This window comes from Otolemur garnettii, unplaced genomic scaffold, assembly GCF_000181295.1.
Source record: "Otolemur garnettii isolate 467f Iridium unplaced genomic scaffold, OtoGar3 scaffold00044, whole genome shotgun sequence".
NCBI lineage: Eukaryota > Metazoa > Chordata > Mammalia > Primates > Galagidae > Otolemur > Otolemur garnettii.
The window spans coordinates 9,587,727-9,603,287 of record NW_003852439.1 but is presented as its reverse complement, the minus strand read 5'-3'; the positions used below and the strand labels follow the sequence as shown (position 1 = coordinate 9,603,287).

The window sequence follows — 15,561 nt, the reverse complement described above, 5'->3', positions numbered from 1 at the left end:
CCCGCCACAACGCCCGGCTATTTTTTGGTTGCAGCCATCGTTGTTTGGCGGTCCGGGCTGGGGATACGAACCTTAGGTGTACGTGGCTGGCGCCTTAGCCGGTTGAGCTATAGGCGCCGAGCCAGAATGGATGGTTCTTAAATATTGTAAAAGGTTCAAGCACTCTTTAGAAAGCTGAAAATGTGCACACCTTATCTGAAAATAAACCTTGACTCTTGATTAAAGCTGTGTTTGGAATTGCTTCAGAGGTCCCTGATTGGATTTAAATCTCTGGGTGATGTAACACGTCCCGGTTTTTCCTAGGAGGGGGCCTAAAATACTACCATACCGCAGGTAAGATTCCAATCCACAATCCCTGGCTTAGGATGCCCAGTGCTTTATCCATTAGGCTATCGGGGCTAACAAGCAGCATTTTTTCTTGGCCTTAGCCCAGTCTCTTAGTTACCTCCCTAGGTTCCTGCACATCCTGTGGCCTCATCCTGGCCTGTTTCTAGCCCCTGGACCTCGTCCTTGGACTGTGCTCTCGCTCCCACTCGGATCTCTCCCGCTGCTGAGCACCCTTGGGTCCCAGAGAGACGGGGCACGCAGCTGAAAGACTTTGAAAGCTAGGCTTTAGCTCAGCTGGTTGGTAGGGGTAAGATTATCGCTTAGGGCGCAAGTGGTACTGGATCAAACCTTCCACAAGCCTTATCCTGTATTTCACCTTTTAGGATGAGCATCGAGGCACAGGGATAACTAGATAACAAGAAGCGATGGCTGGATGTGTAACGGAGCATCTGCAAAAGGCAGCAGTATGCGGTGTTCTGCGGTGGCCAGTTCCCCATCCCAAAAGCTCCACACTTGGGTAAAGTGGACTGCGGGTCCTCGTCCTCCTTCCCATTTTTCCCTAGGCCCAGATACTTTGCCCAGCAGTCTGATGTCTCTCATTTAATAATGACCCTGCATTTCTTTCTTTCTTTCTTTCTTTTTTTTTGTAGAGACAGAGTCTCACTTTATCACCCTTGGTAGAGTGCTGTGGCGTCACACTGCTCACAGCAACCTCCAACTCCTGGGCTTAAGCGATCCTCTGCCCTCAGGCTCCCAAGTAGCTGGGACTACAGGCGCCCGCCACAACGCCGGGTTAATGACCCTGCATTTCTACATTTCCCCATTAGTTCAAACTCTCAAAGTCGCCACGTTGGGTTTTTACTTTCCTGCCACGACAGGCTCTGTCTCCAAAAAAAAAAAACCCTGCATTTTACAGTGTAATCTGGTTTCTTGTACCCTCAATGAATCCCCAACAATAAAAAAAAAAAATCCACATTTTAATGTGGCTTTTCTTACATTTATAAACCTTTAGCAAACCACTCAAACATCACAAAAACGTTAAAGGAGAAAGTGACACTCCTCACGACCCCTGGTCACCAGCTCCCGCTGACCAGAGAACGTGCAGGTTGCCCCTGCAACCTTTATCCCACTGGAGGACACGACACTGCTCGGCACCTGGATTATCCGCGCCCAGGTTTTTCCCCTTGACCACATCTTCTGGGAGAGAACCCAGGTTCCGCAGATAGGCATTTTTTTTTTCTGAGTAAAATGTTAACTATATCCTGGACATAATCTTTCTATTTAAAATATTAAACATGTTTACACTGATCATTCAAAGATACTCTCATTGCAAGAAATCTAAATAATCTATTAGTTTTCCTTTTACATTTTATTTATTTTTTTGAGACGGAGCCTCAAGCTGTCCCCCTGGGTAGAGTGCCATGGCATCACAGCTCACAGCAACCTCCAACTCCTGGGCTCAAGTGAGTCTTCAGCCTCAGCCTCCCAAGTAGCTGGGACCACAGGTGCCCGCCACAACTCCCAGCTATTTTTTGTTTTGGCGGGCCCAGGCTGCATTGGAACCTGCCACCTTAGATGTATGTGGCTGGTGCCTTAGTCACTTGAGCCACAGGCTTCACATTTTAAACTATGGTTATAAGGCCAGGCGCAGTGGCTCATGCCTGTAATCTCAGCACTCTGGGAGACCAAGGCGGGTGAATTGCCTGAACTCAGGAGTTCAAGATCAGCCTGAGCAAGAGTGAGACCCAGTCTCTACTAAAACTAGTAAAACTAGCTGGGAGTTATGGCAGGCACCTGTAGTTCCAGCTACTTGGGAGGCTGAAGCAAGAAGATTGTTCTAGCCCAAGAGTTCGAGGTTGCTGTGAGCTATGACGTTACAGCGCTGTATCCGAGGCGACAGAGTGAAACTATGTCTCTAAAAAAGAAAAGAAGAAAGAAAAAGGAAACTATGGATATATATTTTGCATATATACATATACGCAAAATTTGCCATCTTAACCATTTTCAAGAGTATAATTCAGTGACATTAATTACATTCACAATATTGTGCAAACGTTACCACTATTTACAAAATTTTTCATCACAATAATCTAATGGATTTTGATTTACAAAAAATTTACAAAATTTTTCATCACAATAATCTAATGGATTTTGAAATGCACAAGTCCTTTCACTGCCTCCCTCCCTTGGAGCGACTACCCACCGCAACCCCAACCCCATGTCTGTCACAGTTTTCATCTTCGCGTAGCCAAACCCCATGGGCTCCCGAGAATCACCGTCTCTGGCTTCAGGGTCCGCGGTCCGCCAGTGTCCGGTCAGCGTTGACCTCTGCAGTGACTTCTGGGTCGCCACAGCTGCAATCCTGGCCTCCGGGTCCCGATGCCCGTTTGCAGGAGGTGGGAAGCGTCTGAGGAGTCCCAGGGTGATGCTGAGATTGGGCAACAGTGCTGAGAAAAAAAGAACACATCAAATGAGGTTTAGAAAAGCTAGACCACGCAACGACCACGAAGGGACTCGAACCCCCAATCTTCTGATCCGGAATCAGACGCCTTATCCATTAGGCCACGCGGCCGTGCGAAGAAAGTTGGCGCAGTTTTTCCTATAAAGGTTTTCAAAGCGCCTGCGCAGTTTACTTCGGTGGGTAAAATTGGAATGGAGAGTAGTCCTGCCTCTAGGGGCTCTGTAGGGGCAGAGCTCCACACTAGTCCCTCGCGCCCGTCAGCGCTGAGGCCGATTCAAGGAAGCTGCTACCGCGAGCCCTAGAGTACTAGTTCGAGCCCTGGCGAGCCCGTCTGCTGCAGGCCCCTCCTGGGCACTTTGGTATTTGTTCCCCCACTTGCAGCCCCCCTGTATCCGGCCAGGCGCTTCCCATTACTCCTCCAGCCCTTTGTGCTTGCCCCATGTCTTCACCGGTGAGCCTGCAATGGTGCGTTTTAGAGGCTTTCGTCCCCACACTTGGCTCTTAGCTTCTGGAAGGCAGAAGCCGCATCTCCCGCGTTTCCATGGCACAGTCCAGGTTGGGGCGGGGCGCGTACACAAGGACATGGCTGGGAGAGAAATGTGGCCTCTAGGCTGCCCACTTCCCGGCACCCCTTTCCTTTTGGGAAGCTCCCAGGACCTCTAACCCAGCTAACCGGTGTTGGGTTCCTTAGTCTTGGATACTGAACTCAGGACCCAGCTTGGGCCAGGGCTCCCTGGGCCTTCTGGCCTCTGGTTTCCAGGGTCACGGTTGCACCCTCAGGAAGTGCCAGGTACTTCATATACATCATCTTCCTTTTTTTACACATCCCTGAGAGCAGGCACTGTTCACAATCAACTGGTATTTATTGCATGCCAGTTAAGCGCCAGCACCCATGCTGCCATGACTCCTTTTCAGGTGAGGAAATGGCTGGATGGAGTTGCAGGTGTTGCAGCAGGGCTCTCAAGCCTGCAGGCAAAGCCGGTGCCTTAGTGAGCTGCGGATCTCCAGGCAGGCCTTGCGGAGTTCATCACCGTCCGGGCCCAGCACGTCGTGCTCACATATCTGCCTGTTGACCTGCAGTGACAAACCCAGCCTGTGCCCACTGTCCCAGGACCTGTGGGGCTCATCCTGACACCCAGGGGAGAGCCCTGCCCTGGTGCATTATGAGGCCTGAAAATCCCAAGGGCTGTCTTGACATCTTTGAGCCTCACAGGGTGCCAAGCCCTAAGCCTGAGTCCCCTACTCTCAACAGACACCCTCTACCCAGTGGGACAGGCTCCTTCCCAGCCCCCTAGAGTTCCACTACCAGCCAAGCTGGCTGCCCCTACCTGGTCCTCAACCTAACCTGTTTCAGTTCTCTGCCAGCCCTTGTGAATATTCAAACCTAAGACATCTTCCTGTGGGAACCAGGAGGATGCACTCTCTGCTCTGAGTGCACCCCCCATGTGGCCCTGGGTGGCATGCAGTACCTTCCCCCACCCCAGACTTTAGTGTATGTGAGTAATAACTGCTGTTGATCATATCTGTCCAGTACCAGGTATCCTGTGTTTGGCCATCCTGTACCACTGAGGGCAGGCATCCCTCCTTCACCAGCAGAGCTAATGAGAAGTGATCAGAACACTAGGGCCAGGGAAAAGGACAAATCCTCTCCCTCTGTCTTTGTTGCCCCCATCCCCCAGCACACCTCAGTCAGCAGCTCCATGAGGTCTCTCCCTGGGTTGGCTTGGAGGACCTCCACCAGCGTCTGGATAAAGTCTGAGCCCTTCTCATCTCGATAGGCCACATAGCCTAGGACAAAGGACCAGGGCCAGAGCATCAGGCTCAGATCCTGACCCTCTGCCTTCCAATCCCCAGGGACCTATTGTGCTGGACATGAGGGGCAGCAAGCAGGCAACAGGCAAGAGAACAGGGCAGGGAATAGTGACTTCTTGCATCTGGAACACACTGTTGTAGATACGTGCAGAGTGAATATAATGCTGGATGCACTATTGAACAACATGTGAATCTACTATGTGCCAGGCCCTGAGCAGGGCAATAGGGCAAATAGATCTTCCCTGCCTTATGAAACTTATAGCCTGGAGGAAGCCATACACATGGAATGCTTGGCACAGTCAGCACTTAATGGAACATTATTACTATTATAATAAATAATAAACTGTGGAAGAAGGGTGGCTTAACTGTAACTGGGCTGGTGCCTCTAAGCCCTAGCTGCTACTCAGGCCACTCCAGATGTTAGGCCAGGAAGGTGGGCTCTGTGTAACCATGGGCTTCCTGATAACCTGTCTTCTTACCCTCAGCAGCAGAATAGACTGTCAGGATGTCAGCTTGGTCAGAACTGCCCAGGGGGGAGTCCCTGGAGAGGCTGCCTGTAAGAAGAGGAATCATGCCTAGTCACCAGCATCCTGGAACTCCCTGCTTCCACGAGGATGAGAAGTCCCCCCATCTCTAGCTTAAGACACAGGGTAGTGGAAAGCGTGCAGGGCACAAAAGACAGATGGAAGTTCAAGGCTCGGCTCTGCCACTCACCATCCATGTAACCTCAGAAAAGCTATTGCACCTTACTCCAGAGTTGTGGCAAGGTTCAAATAGGAGAAGACGCTCCCACTTCTCAAAGGCCCTTGCAGGGCGGGAAGACTTTATTTCCCATTATCTTGACAAAGAGAAGATGTAGGTAGCAGCAGGACCCTAGCTAAGAGTCCCGGAAATGCTGTTAGGACAGTTCTAACCACCAGCCCTGCCCATGTCCAGGCTCTGGAAGGAAGGCAGAACCCACCTTTGGCATCAGCATAGATCTGGAGGACATCTGCATGGGAAGGGATGGCTGGAGGTGCCTGCAGCCAGCGCCAGTACCAGGGGAGAGCTGTGGGCCCCACGCCAGTGTCCCTGTTCCCTGGGATAAAGAAAGGCAGATAGTTGTACTTGGTGGATATTGGGGGTTGCCTTCGGTGTCTAGACCCTGTATGAACAGTAGAATCAAGCAAGAGCTCAGGCCCCAGAGCTCTGGGGCAGGCCTGCTGGGCTGGAAATTCAGAGAACTGAACAAGTGCTGAGGGTTAAGGGCTCAAGTGCATGGACTTGACTTCTAAGAGAGGATGGGAGAGGGAGTAGGGAAGGGAGGGCACTCAGGCTTCATGCAGGAGGTAGACAGCAAATCCTAGGAGGGTAAGCGCTGGCAGAGGAAAACTTGGGAATGAGAAGTGGACTGAGGTGCCACTCACCCCCGCGGCAGGCCTGCAGTAGGAAGATCTTGGGGTGGTCCTGTAGTGCCCGGCAATGGCTCAGCTCCTGTTTTAGCACCTCCAGCTGTACCTCTTGCCCATCAGCCCCCACCAACTGTCCCTGTGGCCCCCCATGTGCCATCAGGGCCACAAGGGCACAGCTCACAGGGCTACTGTGGGTGTCCAACTGTTCCCGGAACTGGGCCAGTTCCTTCTGGAAAGCCTGGAGTGAGGACAAGGTTGAGGCCTGGGCCAAGGCTGCCACCTCCCCAGCAGGGTCAAGAAGTTTCCCCAGCCTCTGCCCACCAATCTCCAACCACCTTCCTGGTGGAAAAGCTATGTCAGAAGCTAAGAGACAAGAGTGGGCTGGTGGGTGTCCAGAAGGGAACAAAACCCCTTGGAGGTAAAGCTTTGATCTGGGGAGCAGAGAACCAGACAGTGTGGGAGGTTGCAGGAGCCCTGCACACCAGCCTTCGAGAGGCAGGGAAATGACTGCCTAATGCATGCATTGGGGGAGATGGGGGCTAGACCTGCAGGTGTACTTCCTGCCCATGATGGGTGAGAGGCCTGGGAGAGTCCCCTGGGCCCTTTATTCAGATCACCAGTGGAAGTTCTAGGATTCCCTTCACCTGAGCCGTAGGGTCCATCCTCAGGGTGGTCTCGAAGCCTAGAGTCTGGCACAGCCTCCCCAGTGCCTCCACATCATGCTGGGCCCCAGGCCGGCCTTGGATCACAGCCAGGAGGAGGGCAACCTTGGCCCTGGATAGGTCATACTGAGTGCTGAGTCCAGCGACTGGCTATAAAGAGGGTTAAGGCTTATTTGAACTGGTCTGAGGGGACTCTTGGCCCCTCACCTCCCCTGCCTGGGTCGCTCTGAGCCTTTGTCCCACTCAAAACCATGGCCACATGATTAGAACCCACACCACCTTCTCACCTCAGGCATCCAGGGCTCCACGTCTCTTAGGCACAGTGTTCCCCGCAAGGAGCTCTGGAGGATGGGGCAGCAGGTACCCCCTGCAGACGCTTTAGCCATCCTGCAGAAGAGCTGGAGAGGGTAGGGCCTAAGGACACCTGAGGGACCTGCTTCCTGGGGGACCAGAGGAAGGGGTGCAACCCAGGCCTCTTTCCTGGCATGGGGAAAGGCCCGGCAAGGCTCATGGCTACTACATAGATCACTATGAAAAGTTTTTTGGGTTTGGCTGTTTTTTTTTTTTTTTTTTTTTTTTGTAGTTTTTGGCTAGGGCTGGGTTTGAACAAGCCACCTCTGGCATTGGGGCTGGCGCATTACTCCTTTGAGCCACAGGCGCTGCCCTGAAAGTTTTGAGACAGATTGTATTATGCAACCTTGTTTCACTACTAAAAAACAGTCGACAGCATCCTCTCTGATTCATACATGCAAGTATCAATTTGCTTGCCTTATCAGTGTTGCTAGGCTTCGTTTGTTTCTGTCCATGTAGATTTAATGTTTCTTGATTTTTGTGTATCTCAAAACTTTCATAATGACCCACATACAGTCTCTTCATGAACACCTGACCATACAGTCTCTTCAGGGACACCTGTCAGGACAGGGCACCTGGGTTCCAGTTCAGGCTCAAGTTCACAGGTTTCCCTGGGCATGAATGGCCACAAGTGGATAGTGACCATACCATTAACCCCTTGGGATCCGTGGGCACAGAGGTGGGAACACTCCTTAGAGCAGGGCAGGGCCTAAAAGGGAAGGCTTACAGGGTGGGCACTGCCTGCAGAGGGCACCAGGCCTGGAAGAGCCATGGAGCTGAGCTGGGATCCACATGCCTCACCTCCAGGGCCACCCAGGGCTGCCCAGCTGCCTGGTGAAACCTTCAGCCCTTGGGACCAGACTTGAATCATTCCTAGCCCCAACCTCCAAGGTTCCATGGTCTAATAGAACAGATGGTCATTATCTGTGTGAGTGTGAAAAGGGGAGGCCTGAGGAAAGGAATCGTTGACAGACTGGAAGGGACTGTGGAAGGCTAGTGGAACATCAAGGAGGAAATGCCAAGCAGAGGGAACTGCCTGGGCATGGAGTTGGTAGGCAGTCTGGGGTGTGTGGGCATTCCAAGTTGGGGGGTGGGGTTGAGTCCCCAAGGCTGATATCACATGTGCCGACAATAATGGTTTGTAGAATGAATGGGAAAGGCAGTGGGAGCTGTAACAGGTTCAGGCAGGAGAGCACAGCAAAGCCAGGGGACAAAGGAGCCAGCTTGCCCTCCCTGGGACTCCCCCTTTAGGGCCCCCACCTCCGTCAGTAGCTGCACCAGGGACCAGTGAGGAAAACAGCCACAGAGCTCTCTCAAGCCAGCAAGGAAGGCTCCAGGCTCTGGGGTGGCTGGGAGAAGAAGAAGCACGTTGGCCTGGGGAAACCCCACTCTCCTGCCCAGACCTCATCCTGCTCTGCTCCCCCAGAACTGAGGTCCCTAACATGCCCACTCACCCCTGGAGCCACTGGAGAGCAGCAGGAAGACTTTGGGGCAGCCCTGCAGGGCCTCACAGCGGCTCAGCTCCCAGATCAGCTGCCCTGGGTGCCTCAGTTGCCCATTTGGGGCAACCAAGGCCACGATGGCACAGCCCATAGGACCCCCACGGGCATCCAGCCACTCCCGAAACCAAACCAGCTCCTCAAGAAAGCCCTACGGGTAAGAGCAGAGGCCAAGCCTGAGTCCAGAGAGGTTCTGGGTAGGGGAGGAGTGTAGTGGAGGGGAATGCTTACCTGGACTGAAGCCTGCCTCCTCTCACAGCTTTCAAAGCCCAGGGCCCGGAACACACCTTCCAGGGCAGCGACTATAGCAGCAGACACCCCAGGGCTGCTGAGTGTCAGGGCCACCCTTGGACCCTGAAGGCTGTACTTTCCCTGGGGAGGCAAGTCCAGAGCTGGGCTAGGGGGCTTAGCTGGGCATTGGGAGTGGGCTGGGCCAGGTGGGGCCTTTCACTACCTTTCTTCGCAGGCTGTCTCGAGTGTCTGCCATCTGTGCAGCCATCCGTAGGGTTCCAGCCACCAGGAAGGCCATGAGACCAGGTAGGACTTCCTCTGAGCACCAAGCACTGTACTCACCACCTGGCCCCAGCTCCCAGTGCCCTGGGTCCTAACGCTTGCCCTCTCCCTCCACCAACTCCTATCAGCTGTTTATGAGCTGAGCTGAACTCTGCCCCTGTTCCCTGGAAGCCTGGGTCCTGGGCCCCACTTGCCCAGCCCTAGCTCCATTCTCTTGCTCCAGCAGTGACTTCCTGGCTGGCACTGATGTGCCCCCACCTGAGCCAGGAACCTGTGCCCAATCCTATTCTTAGCTCCGGCCCACGCTCCTATCTGATCTTGTTACACCTGAGTGTCTCCCTTTAGAGCCAGCCACCAGTACTAGAAAAGTCCTTGTAATGCTCTCGCCACCCCCTACACGTCCACACACAACAGCACCATGCCCCTAGAAGTAAAAATCACCAACTAGAACCAGTGAAATCTCAGTTACTTCATCTGGAAATGAGGACAATCCCAGTGACCCCCCACAGAATGTGTGTTGAATAGTAGGTTGGCAGAGGTAGAGCTCAGGGATAGAAAGGTGGGCACACACGGACCAGCTACCAAGGGACAAGAACATCTCCTCTCCACCTGCCCCACCTCCTGTCCAGGGGTCCTTACAAGTCTGGAAGGAAGCTGGTATGTCAGGGACCTTTGGCTCTGACTGCCCAACCAGCTTTATCCAGGCCATAGCCTGAAGCCTAGGCAGGGGAGAAGTCAGATGACAAGGGCTGGCAGAGAGTGAGGGCAGGCCTCTGACCTGTCAGCCTTCTCTCCCAAGGGACCCAGCACAAAGCAACATTGAGTTCTGGATCCCCAGTGAGCAGCATGTGCATACTACCACCTGCCAGTGCCTCCAAACCCCTTCCTCCTCCTACCAGTCAAGGGAGAGAAATGGCCTGGCAAAGACCCCAGCCCTGCTGGGCTCCCCATTCTCCTGCCAGGACAGGGAGGCACTGGGGACACAAGAGGAGAAGTCCTGGGGCTTAAAGCTGACCCTTGGGGCCCAGCAAACCTGGGAACCAAGGATGCAGCTCTAACTGGTAACCACATAGCACCATGTGCCACCAGGATTACCAGGTCAAAGGATACCATTCCAGGTAACCCACCCTCCACTCCCACAGCATCAACCTAAAGGACAGAACAGCCTGGACAGAAGTTTCCACGTTTATTCAAACCCTTCTGCTGCCCTTTTGAAGCCAACTGGGCTGAGTGCCTTTGGAAGGCCTGTGGTCTGTCTCTGTTAATGTAAATCTGCAAAAGATGCAGATGAAAAACACGCAATTCAGTGCCAAGGAATCAGCAGCCAAGTGCTGGTTGAGTGCTAGTACTAAGTATGATGCAGGCCATGCCTCTGGAAGAATCAGCGACAGCCAGGCGCCCTGTTCTTGTTCTCCAGGATTGGCCTCTCATCACTGGAACCACCACAACCCTCACTAGAATGGGAGATGGATGACTCTCTGGGGCAAGTCCGCCAAGGGCAAAGGGAGCCAGCTTCTATGTGGCCAGGATAAGACGGAGTGGTCATAGCCTGGAAACAGGAAGGGATGGAAGCCAGAAAGCCTCTGTGGCGTGCCCAGGACCCAGACTCTCATAGGTGTGGGCCCATTGTCCCTCTCAAAGTCCAGCAACCCCCTGGGGGATCAAAGCCAGTCCTCCAACCCCCCATGGAAGGCACAGGTTGGCACTGCAGAGGGCCTGGGCCATGGACCCACTCAACAAGGGAGAAGACAAAGGACCCATGCAGCCAAACAAAGCCAAGGGAGTTCTGGAAAGGGACCCTTGGCCTTCCTGAGTCCTCAGGCTATCCTGCTGCCTCTGATGAGGAATGCTCTGGGGTTCCCAGAGGCCCAAGGTACAGAGACTTGAGCACAGGATGGGGAACCACAGGGTCAGAGATTTCCATTCTGTTTCAGTGCTGGGCAGGTCCTCCCAACAGTGTAGACGGAGGTGGGCAAGCTCTGAGCATGGGTACCCTCTCCCAGCTACACAAAGGAGGATATGACACTGCCAGCCTCACTGGGAACACCCCATCCTCTTGGCTGGCCTTAGGTACCAGCTTGGCTGCTCAGCCCACAGGCTGGGCCATCTTGGCGTGCAGGCTCTGATGGGCAATGAGGTGGGCACGTTGCTTGAAGCTCTTGTCACACTCCCCACAGCCAAAGGGCCGCTCGCCAGTGTGCACGCGCCGGTGATCCAGCAGGTAAGAGCGCAGTGAGAAGCTCTTGCCGCAGTCGCTGCAACCGAAGGGCTTCTCGCCCGTGTGGATGCGTTGGTGGTCGGCCAGGTAAGCACTGCGGCTGAAGCTCTTGCCGCATTCAGAGCAGGAGAAGGGCTTCTCGCCCGTGTGCACACCCTGGTGGCGCACCAGGTCCGAGGAGCTGCGGAAGCTCTTGTCACATTCCGGGCACTTATGCGGCTTCTCCCCAGTATGAGTGCGCTGGTGCCGAGCCAGGTCAGAACCCCAGCGGAAGCGCTTCCCACATTGCTCGCAGCTGTGCGGTTTCTCGGCCGCCAGGTCCCGGAACTGGCGCCGACGTGTAGGTGGCCGCCCCCGACGAGCACCCACCACTTGGCCCAGGGCCGCCCTTGGCTGGTTCTCGCTCTCCCAGGTCTCAGCCTCCTTGCAGCTCCAGGACACAGTTAGCTCTCCAACCGCTTGGCTTGGCAGTGTGGTCACTTCTTCCAGATGGGACCTCTCACTGTGGCTTTTGAGCCCCAAACCTGCAAGAGGAGAGGAGGTACCTTCCTCAGTCCTGCTGGGTTCTAGGGCCAGAGCTGAAGAGAAGAAAAACATACTTCAGGGAAGGCTCCCTGGTTGTCAGGTTCAGACAATACTGGGCTCTGACAGCTCGTGCCTCCTTTCCTCATCTACAAAATGGGGATGATGATAAAATGCTGGCAGAGAAGCACAGCTGAGTAAGCCCCAGGAGCTCCTTGTACATACACCCGCAAAGGCATCTACTAATCGTGTCACCTAACCCACCCACCTTCTGCTTTCCACAATTGGATGAAACCTTCTACTCGGAACACTGAAGCCTGGCTACTCAACCTCCAAAACTCAACAGATTTGGGTGATTTTATAAATTATCCCAATTCTCAGTGTAGGAAACTGAGGAACCAAATGGCTCCTGTGGTTCCCCTCACTACACAGGCTCTAGTTCTCCAAACTCCAGGCACAAAACCCATCTGGGTGGAGTGGGGGAGGGGTGCAGATTCAGTGAGAGACTTTCCATTCCTAATAGTTCTGAGCAAAGCTCAGCTTGCAGAGGGGCTCGGACTGGCCAGCACACAATGCTCTCAGTCAGCACCCCTGTACCTGGCAGCCTGAGGGAGCTTCATAGTCACACCTAATCTGAGTCCAGCTCTGTCCTTCAGTGTCCACTGACCTCTCTGAGTTTCAGGTACCTAATTTATAAAATGGGGATCATACATGTACATATCAGATTGTGAGAATCAAAGATGTCTCTAGGAGTGCTCACTCAGCACAGGGCTGGCATAACTCTAGCCCTCATGCCATCATGCACGAGACCTAGAGAAAGTCCTTCATGGACCCGGCTAAGGATGGGGTAGGAAGGAAGACTGAGGATTCCAGCCAGATAAGAGGCAGCCTATCTAGACCCCAAAGGCCCTGAGCGCTTACCAAGGGCAGTGTTCCGAGAGTTCTCCCGCTTTATGTCCCAGAAGAGATCCTTTTGGGCAGGGTCTAGGGTGCCCCATTCTTCCCGGGAGAAATAGAATGGAATGTCTCCCAATGTCACAGGTCCCTAGAATGAGGCAAGAAGACTGGGCTCAGGGCCACCTTGCTCAGGCCTCCCAGCAGCTGTCAGCAGGAATAGGATGGGTTGGATGAAAAAGGTCTTGATGGGAAGCCAAGGCTCATTTCGCCAACTCAGCAGTGTCAAGGGTCCCAGAGAGGACAAAGAAAGGCACCAGCAACTCACGTGGACTCCAGAGACAAAGCAGGTATCCATCATCTCTCTGGTATGACTCTCTTTAAGAAGAGTAGGCAGCTGGGCTGAAAAAAAAAAGAGGAGCCTCAGAAAGGCCAGCCCAGGCCTGAGACTCAGACTGTCCAGACTCCTGTCATGTGTACACACACTTAGGCTTCACAGACTGGAAAGATCCTGCCTGGTACCATTAGGGCAAGACCAGTGAAGGAGCCAGGTCCTTGCCCAGCCACTCTGCTGCCTTTAACAACAGAGGCTCACTCACCACTAAGGCTGTGTTGCTCCTGGGGTACAGGTGGCCGGCTCTGTGTCCCTGCCACAGATCGCTGGGCTGCAGACTCAGGTTCTACCTCCTCTGAGGACACATCCTGTGCAGGAACCACAACATGCTCATCAGCACTGAGACTAGATGGGAAGGAGACACAGGACATGTCCCTCAGGATGCTTGGGTATGGGGAAGGAGAGCAACATAGATCCCTAGAGAATGGGACCCCAGGCAGGGCTGTGCACTCAGGGACACTCCCAAGTCGTGAGGCAAAAACTGGCCCCCAAAGGCCAGAATGGCTACTCAGTAAGGGGAGAATTGGGGGACTCTCCAGCCAAGGGCAGAAACCCATACCCCCTGGCCACTCATTAGCACCTCCCCAGATGCTTCCAGTGTCAAGGACCCAATACTCAACAAGATGGCAGGTGCCCATGGACAGTTCCACCTTCTCACCCGTCTTTGGTGCTCTACCTGTCCATATCGCTGTGTCCCCAGGGCCTGGCCTACAGCAGAATATGAATTACTATCTATACAACTTGTGAGAGCTAAAACTTCATCTCTGGACCATTTCCACTTCAGTCCTACTGCTGCCCTCCAAGGCCCCCACAAGAAACCGCATTCACGGCTCGGCGCCTGTGGCTCAAGCGGCCAAGGAGCCAGCCACATACACCTAGGGTGGCAGGTTCAAATCCCCAGCCCGGGCCCGCCAAACAACAATGATGGCTGCAACCAAAAGATGGCCGGGCATTGTGGCGGGCGCCTGTGGTCCCAGCTACTTGGGAGGCTGGGGCAGGAGACTCGCTTGAGCCCAGAAGTTGGAGGTTGCTGTGAGCGTGATGCCGTGGCACTCTACCCAGGGGGATAGCTTGAAGCTCCGTCTCAAAAAAAAAAGAAACCGCATTCACTTTGCTCAGCTTCTTTCCTAAAGGCAACCTATATGCACACCCTCAGACCCTGTCTCCTCTACTCCGTGAACCTCCTGGAAAACTCATCTCTATGGAGATGGCTATCTCTCTTCACTCCCAGTGCCCCCAGGTTCGGGGGCCCCCCACCTGTGGCCAAGATTTCACTGGCTGCTTCTGTAGGTCCTCAACCAAGGCAACAGCTTCCTCGCCACTCCTTGGGTGCTGCTCTTGCACCCAGCCCTGGATCTTCCCTGGCAGCACCGTCAGAAACTGCTCCAGCACCAGCAGCTCCAGGATCTGCTCCTTGGTGTGCAGCTCAGGACGCAGCCAGCGGCAGCAGAGCTCCCAGAGCTGGCTGAAAGCCTCATGAGGCCCATGCACATCCCCATAGCAGAACTGCCGAAAGCGCTGGCGGCAGGCCTCAGAATCCTTGCTGTCGTCTTGTTGGGCAGATTCGTGCTCCCAGGAGGAATCTTCCACCTTCACAATCAGAAGTCCTTCTCCCTCCCCAGGGGCCTCATCCTGGAGTTCCAGGGGAGTTGCCATTCCCTTAGCCTAAGACTCAGGGCTGGTGGGCCTCAACCTGGGCCCCAGAACGTATCCTGTCAGTTTCCCAGAGAAATACCCTGTGGTGGCTGGGCCAGCATTTGGACGTGCATTCCTGGAGAAAGAACAAAAATGTAGGATTGGGGGAGTGTAATACATGACCAAACTAGCCTGAATGGCCATATGGGGACTCCAGTGCTTATCCTTCTATAGCCTGAAGCCTTCTTTAGGTTTTACCACAGTGCCTTGTTCATGAGACTCTCTCCTACAAATACAGGCTCACAATACCTTATCCCAAAGTCTGAAATCCCAGACCCAGATTTTTCATGATTCCTTTGACACAAAACTTAATGTCATTTATTTAGCAGCCCCTCCTACAGACATGCACAGATTTGTAATCTTCCTTTATCCCATTTAATGTAAGTGTTCCTATGCTTTACAATAGAAATAATCTATTTGTTTAGTTTATAAACATTTACCTACCCACTGAGCCTGTGGCTCAGTGGGTAGGGAGCCGCCCATATACGGAGGGTGGCAGGTTTGAACCTGGCCCCGGCCAAACTGCAGCAAAAAATAGCCGGGTGTTGTGGTGGGCACTGTAGTCCCAACTACTCAGGAGGCTGAGGCAAGAGAACTGCCTAAGCCCAGGAGTTGGAGGCTGCCATGAGCTGTGATGCCACAGCACTCTACCGAGGGCAATAAAGTGAAACTCTGTCTCTATAAAAAAAAAAAAAAGCCAGTAAGGCGAATAAATGAGGCATATACAATGTTATTAATTTAGTAAAGAGTACTTTGCAAATTATTAAAGATAATATTAACAAAATATGGAACAGCATTAATGAAAAATGTGTTATAAGGCCA

General features: G+C 53.4%; 2 protein-coding genes and 1 non-coding gene across 5 annotated transcripts in view; all 3 read right to left on the bottom strand.

Moving 5' to 3' along the window:
* Window positions 1–2,826: 2,826 nt before the first annotated feature.
* Window positions 2,827–2,899, bottom strand: TRNAR-CCG. The gene has a single exon. It is a non-coding gene; the product is annotated as a tRNA-Arg (tRNA).
* An 849-nt stretch (window positions 2,900–3,748) lies between these two features.
* LOC100966887 (caspase-14-like) lies at window positions 3,749–8,809 on the bottom strand. The gene is made up of 10 exons (XM_003790822.3): window positions 8,735–8,809; window positions 8,459–8,654; window positions 8,265–8,353; window positions 6,941–7,051; window positions 6,636–6,803; window positions 6,007–6,229; window positions 5,562–5,678; window positions 5,080–5,154; window positions 4,473–4,576; window positions 3,749–3,862 (listed from the first exon to the last, which is right to left on the bottom strand). Exons 2-10 carry the CDS (start codon window positions 8,595–8,597, stop codon window positions 3,749–3,751), a joined length of 1,140 nt encoding a protein of 379 aa, XP_003790870.1. The 5' UTR covers window positions 8,598–8,654; window positions 8,735–8,809.
* Window positions 8,810–10,201: 1,392 nt separating this feature from the next.
* The window catches only part of ZNF213 (zinc finger protein 213), a 6,993-nt gene continuing 1,633 nt past the window's right edge, over window positions 10,202–15,561 (bottom strand). Inside the window, exons 2-6 of one of the 3 annotated variants that reach the window (XM_023513881.1) lie at window positions 14,302–14,815; window positions 13,250–13,352; window positions 12,979–13,052; window positions 12,678–12,801; window positions 10,202–11,812 (exon numbers count right to left, since the gene is read on the bottom strand). In XM_023513881.1, the coding sequence (XP_023369649.1) occupies window positions 11,103–11,812; window positions 12,678–12,801; window positions 12,979–13,052; window positions 13,250–13,352; window positions 14,302–14,700 (1,410 nt within the window). In that variant the 5' untranslated portion in view covers window positions 14,701–14,815 and the 3' untranslated portion in view covers window positions 10,202–11,102. Of the gene's footprint in view, window positions 11,813–12,677; window positions 12,802–12,978; window positions 13,053–13,249; window positions 13,353–14,301; window positions 14,990–15,561 lie in introns of those variants that run through there. The other 2 variants (XM_012805722.2, XM_023513882.1) reach the window with 2 other exon arrangements.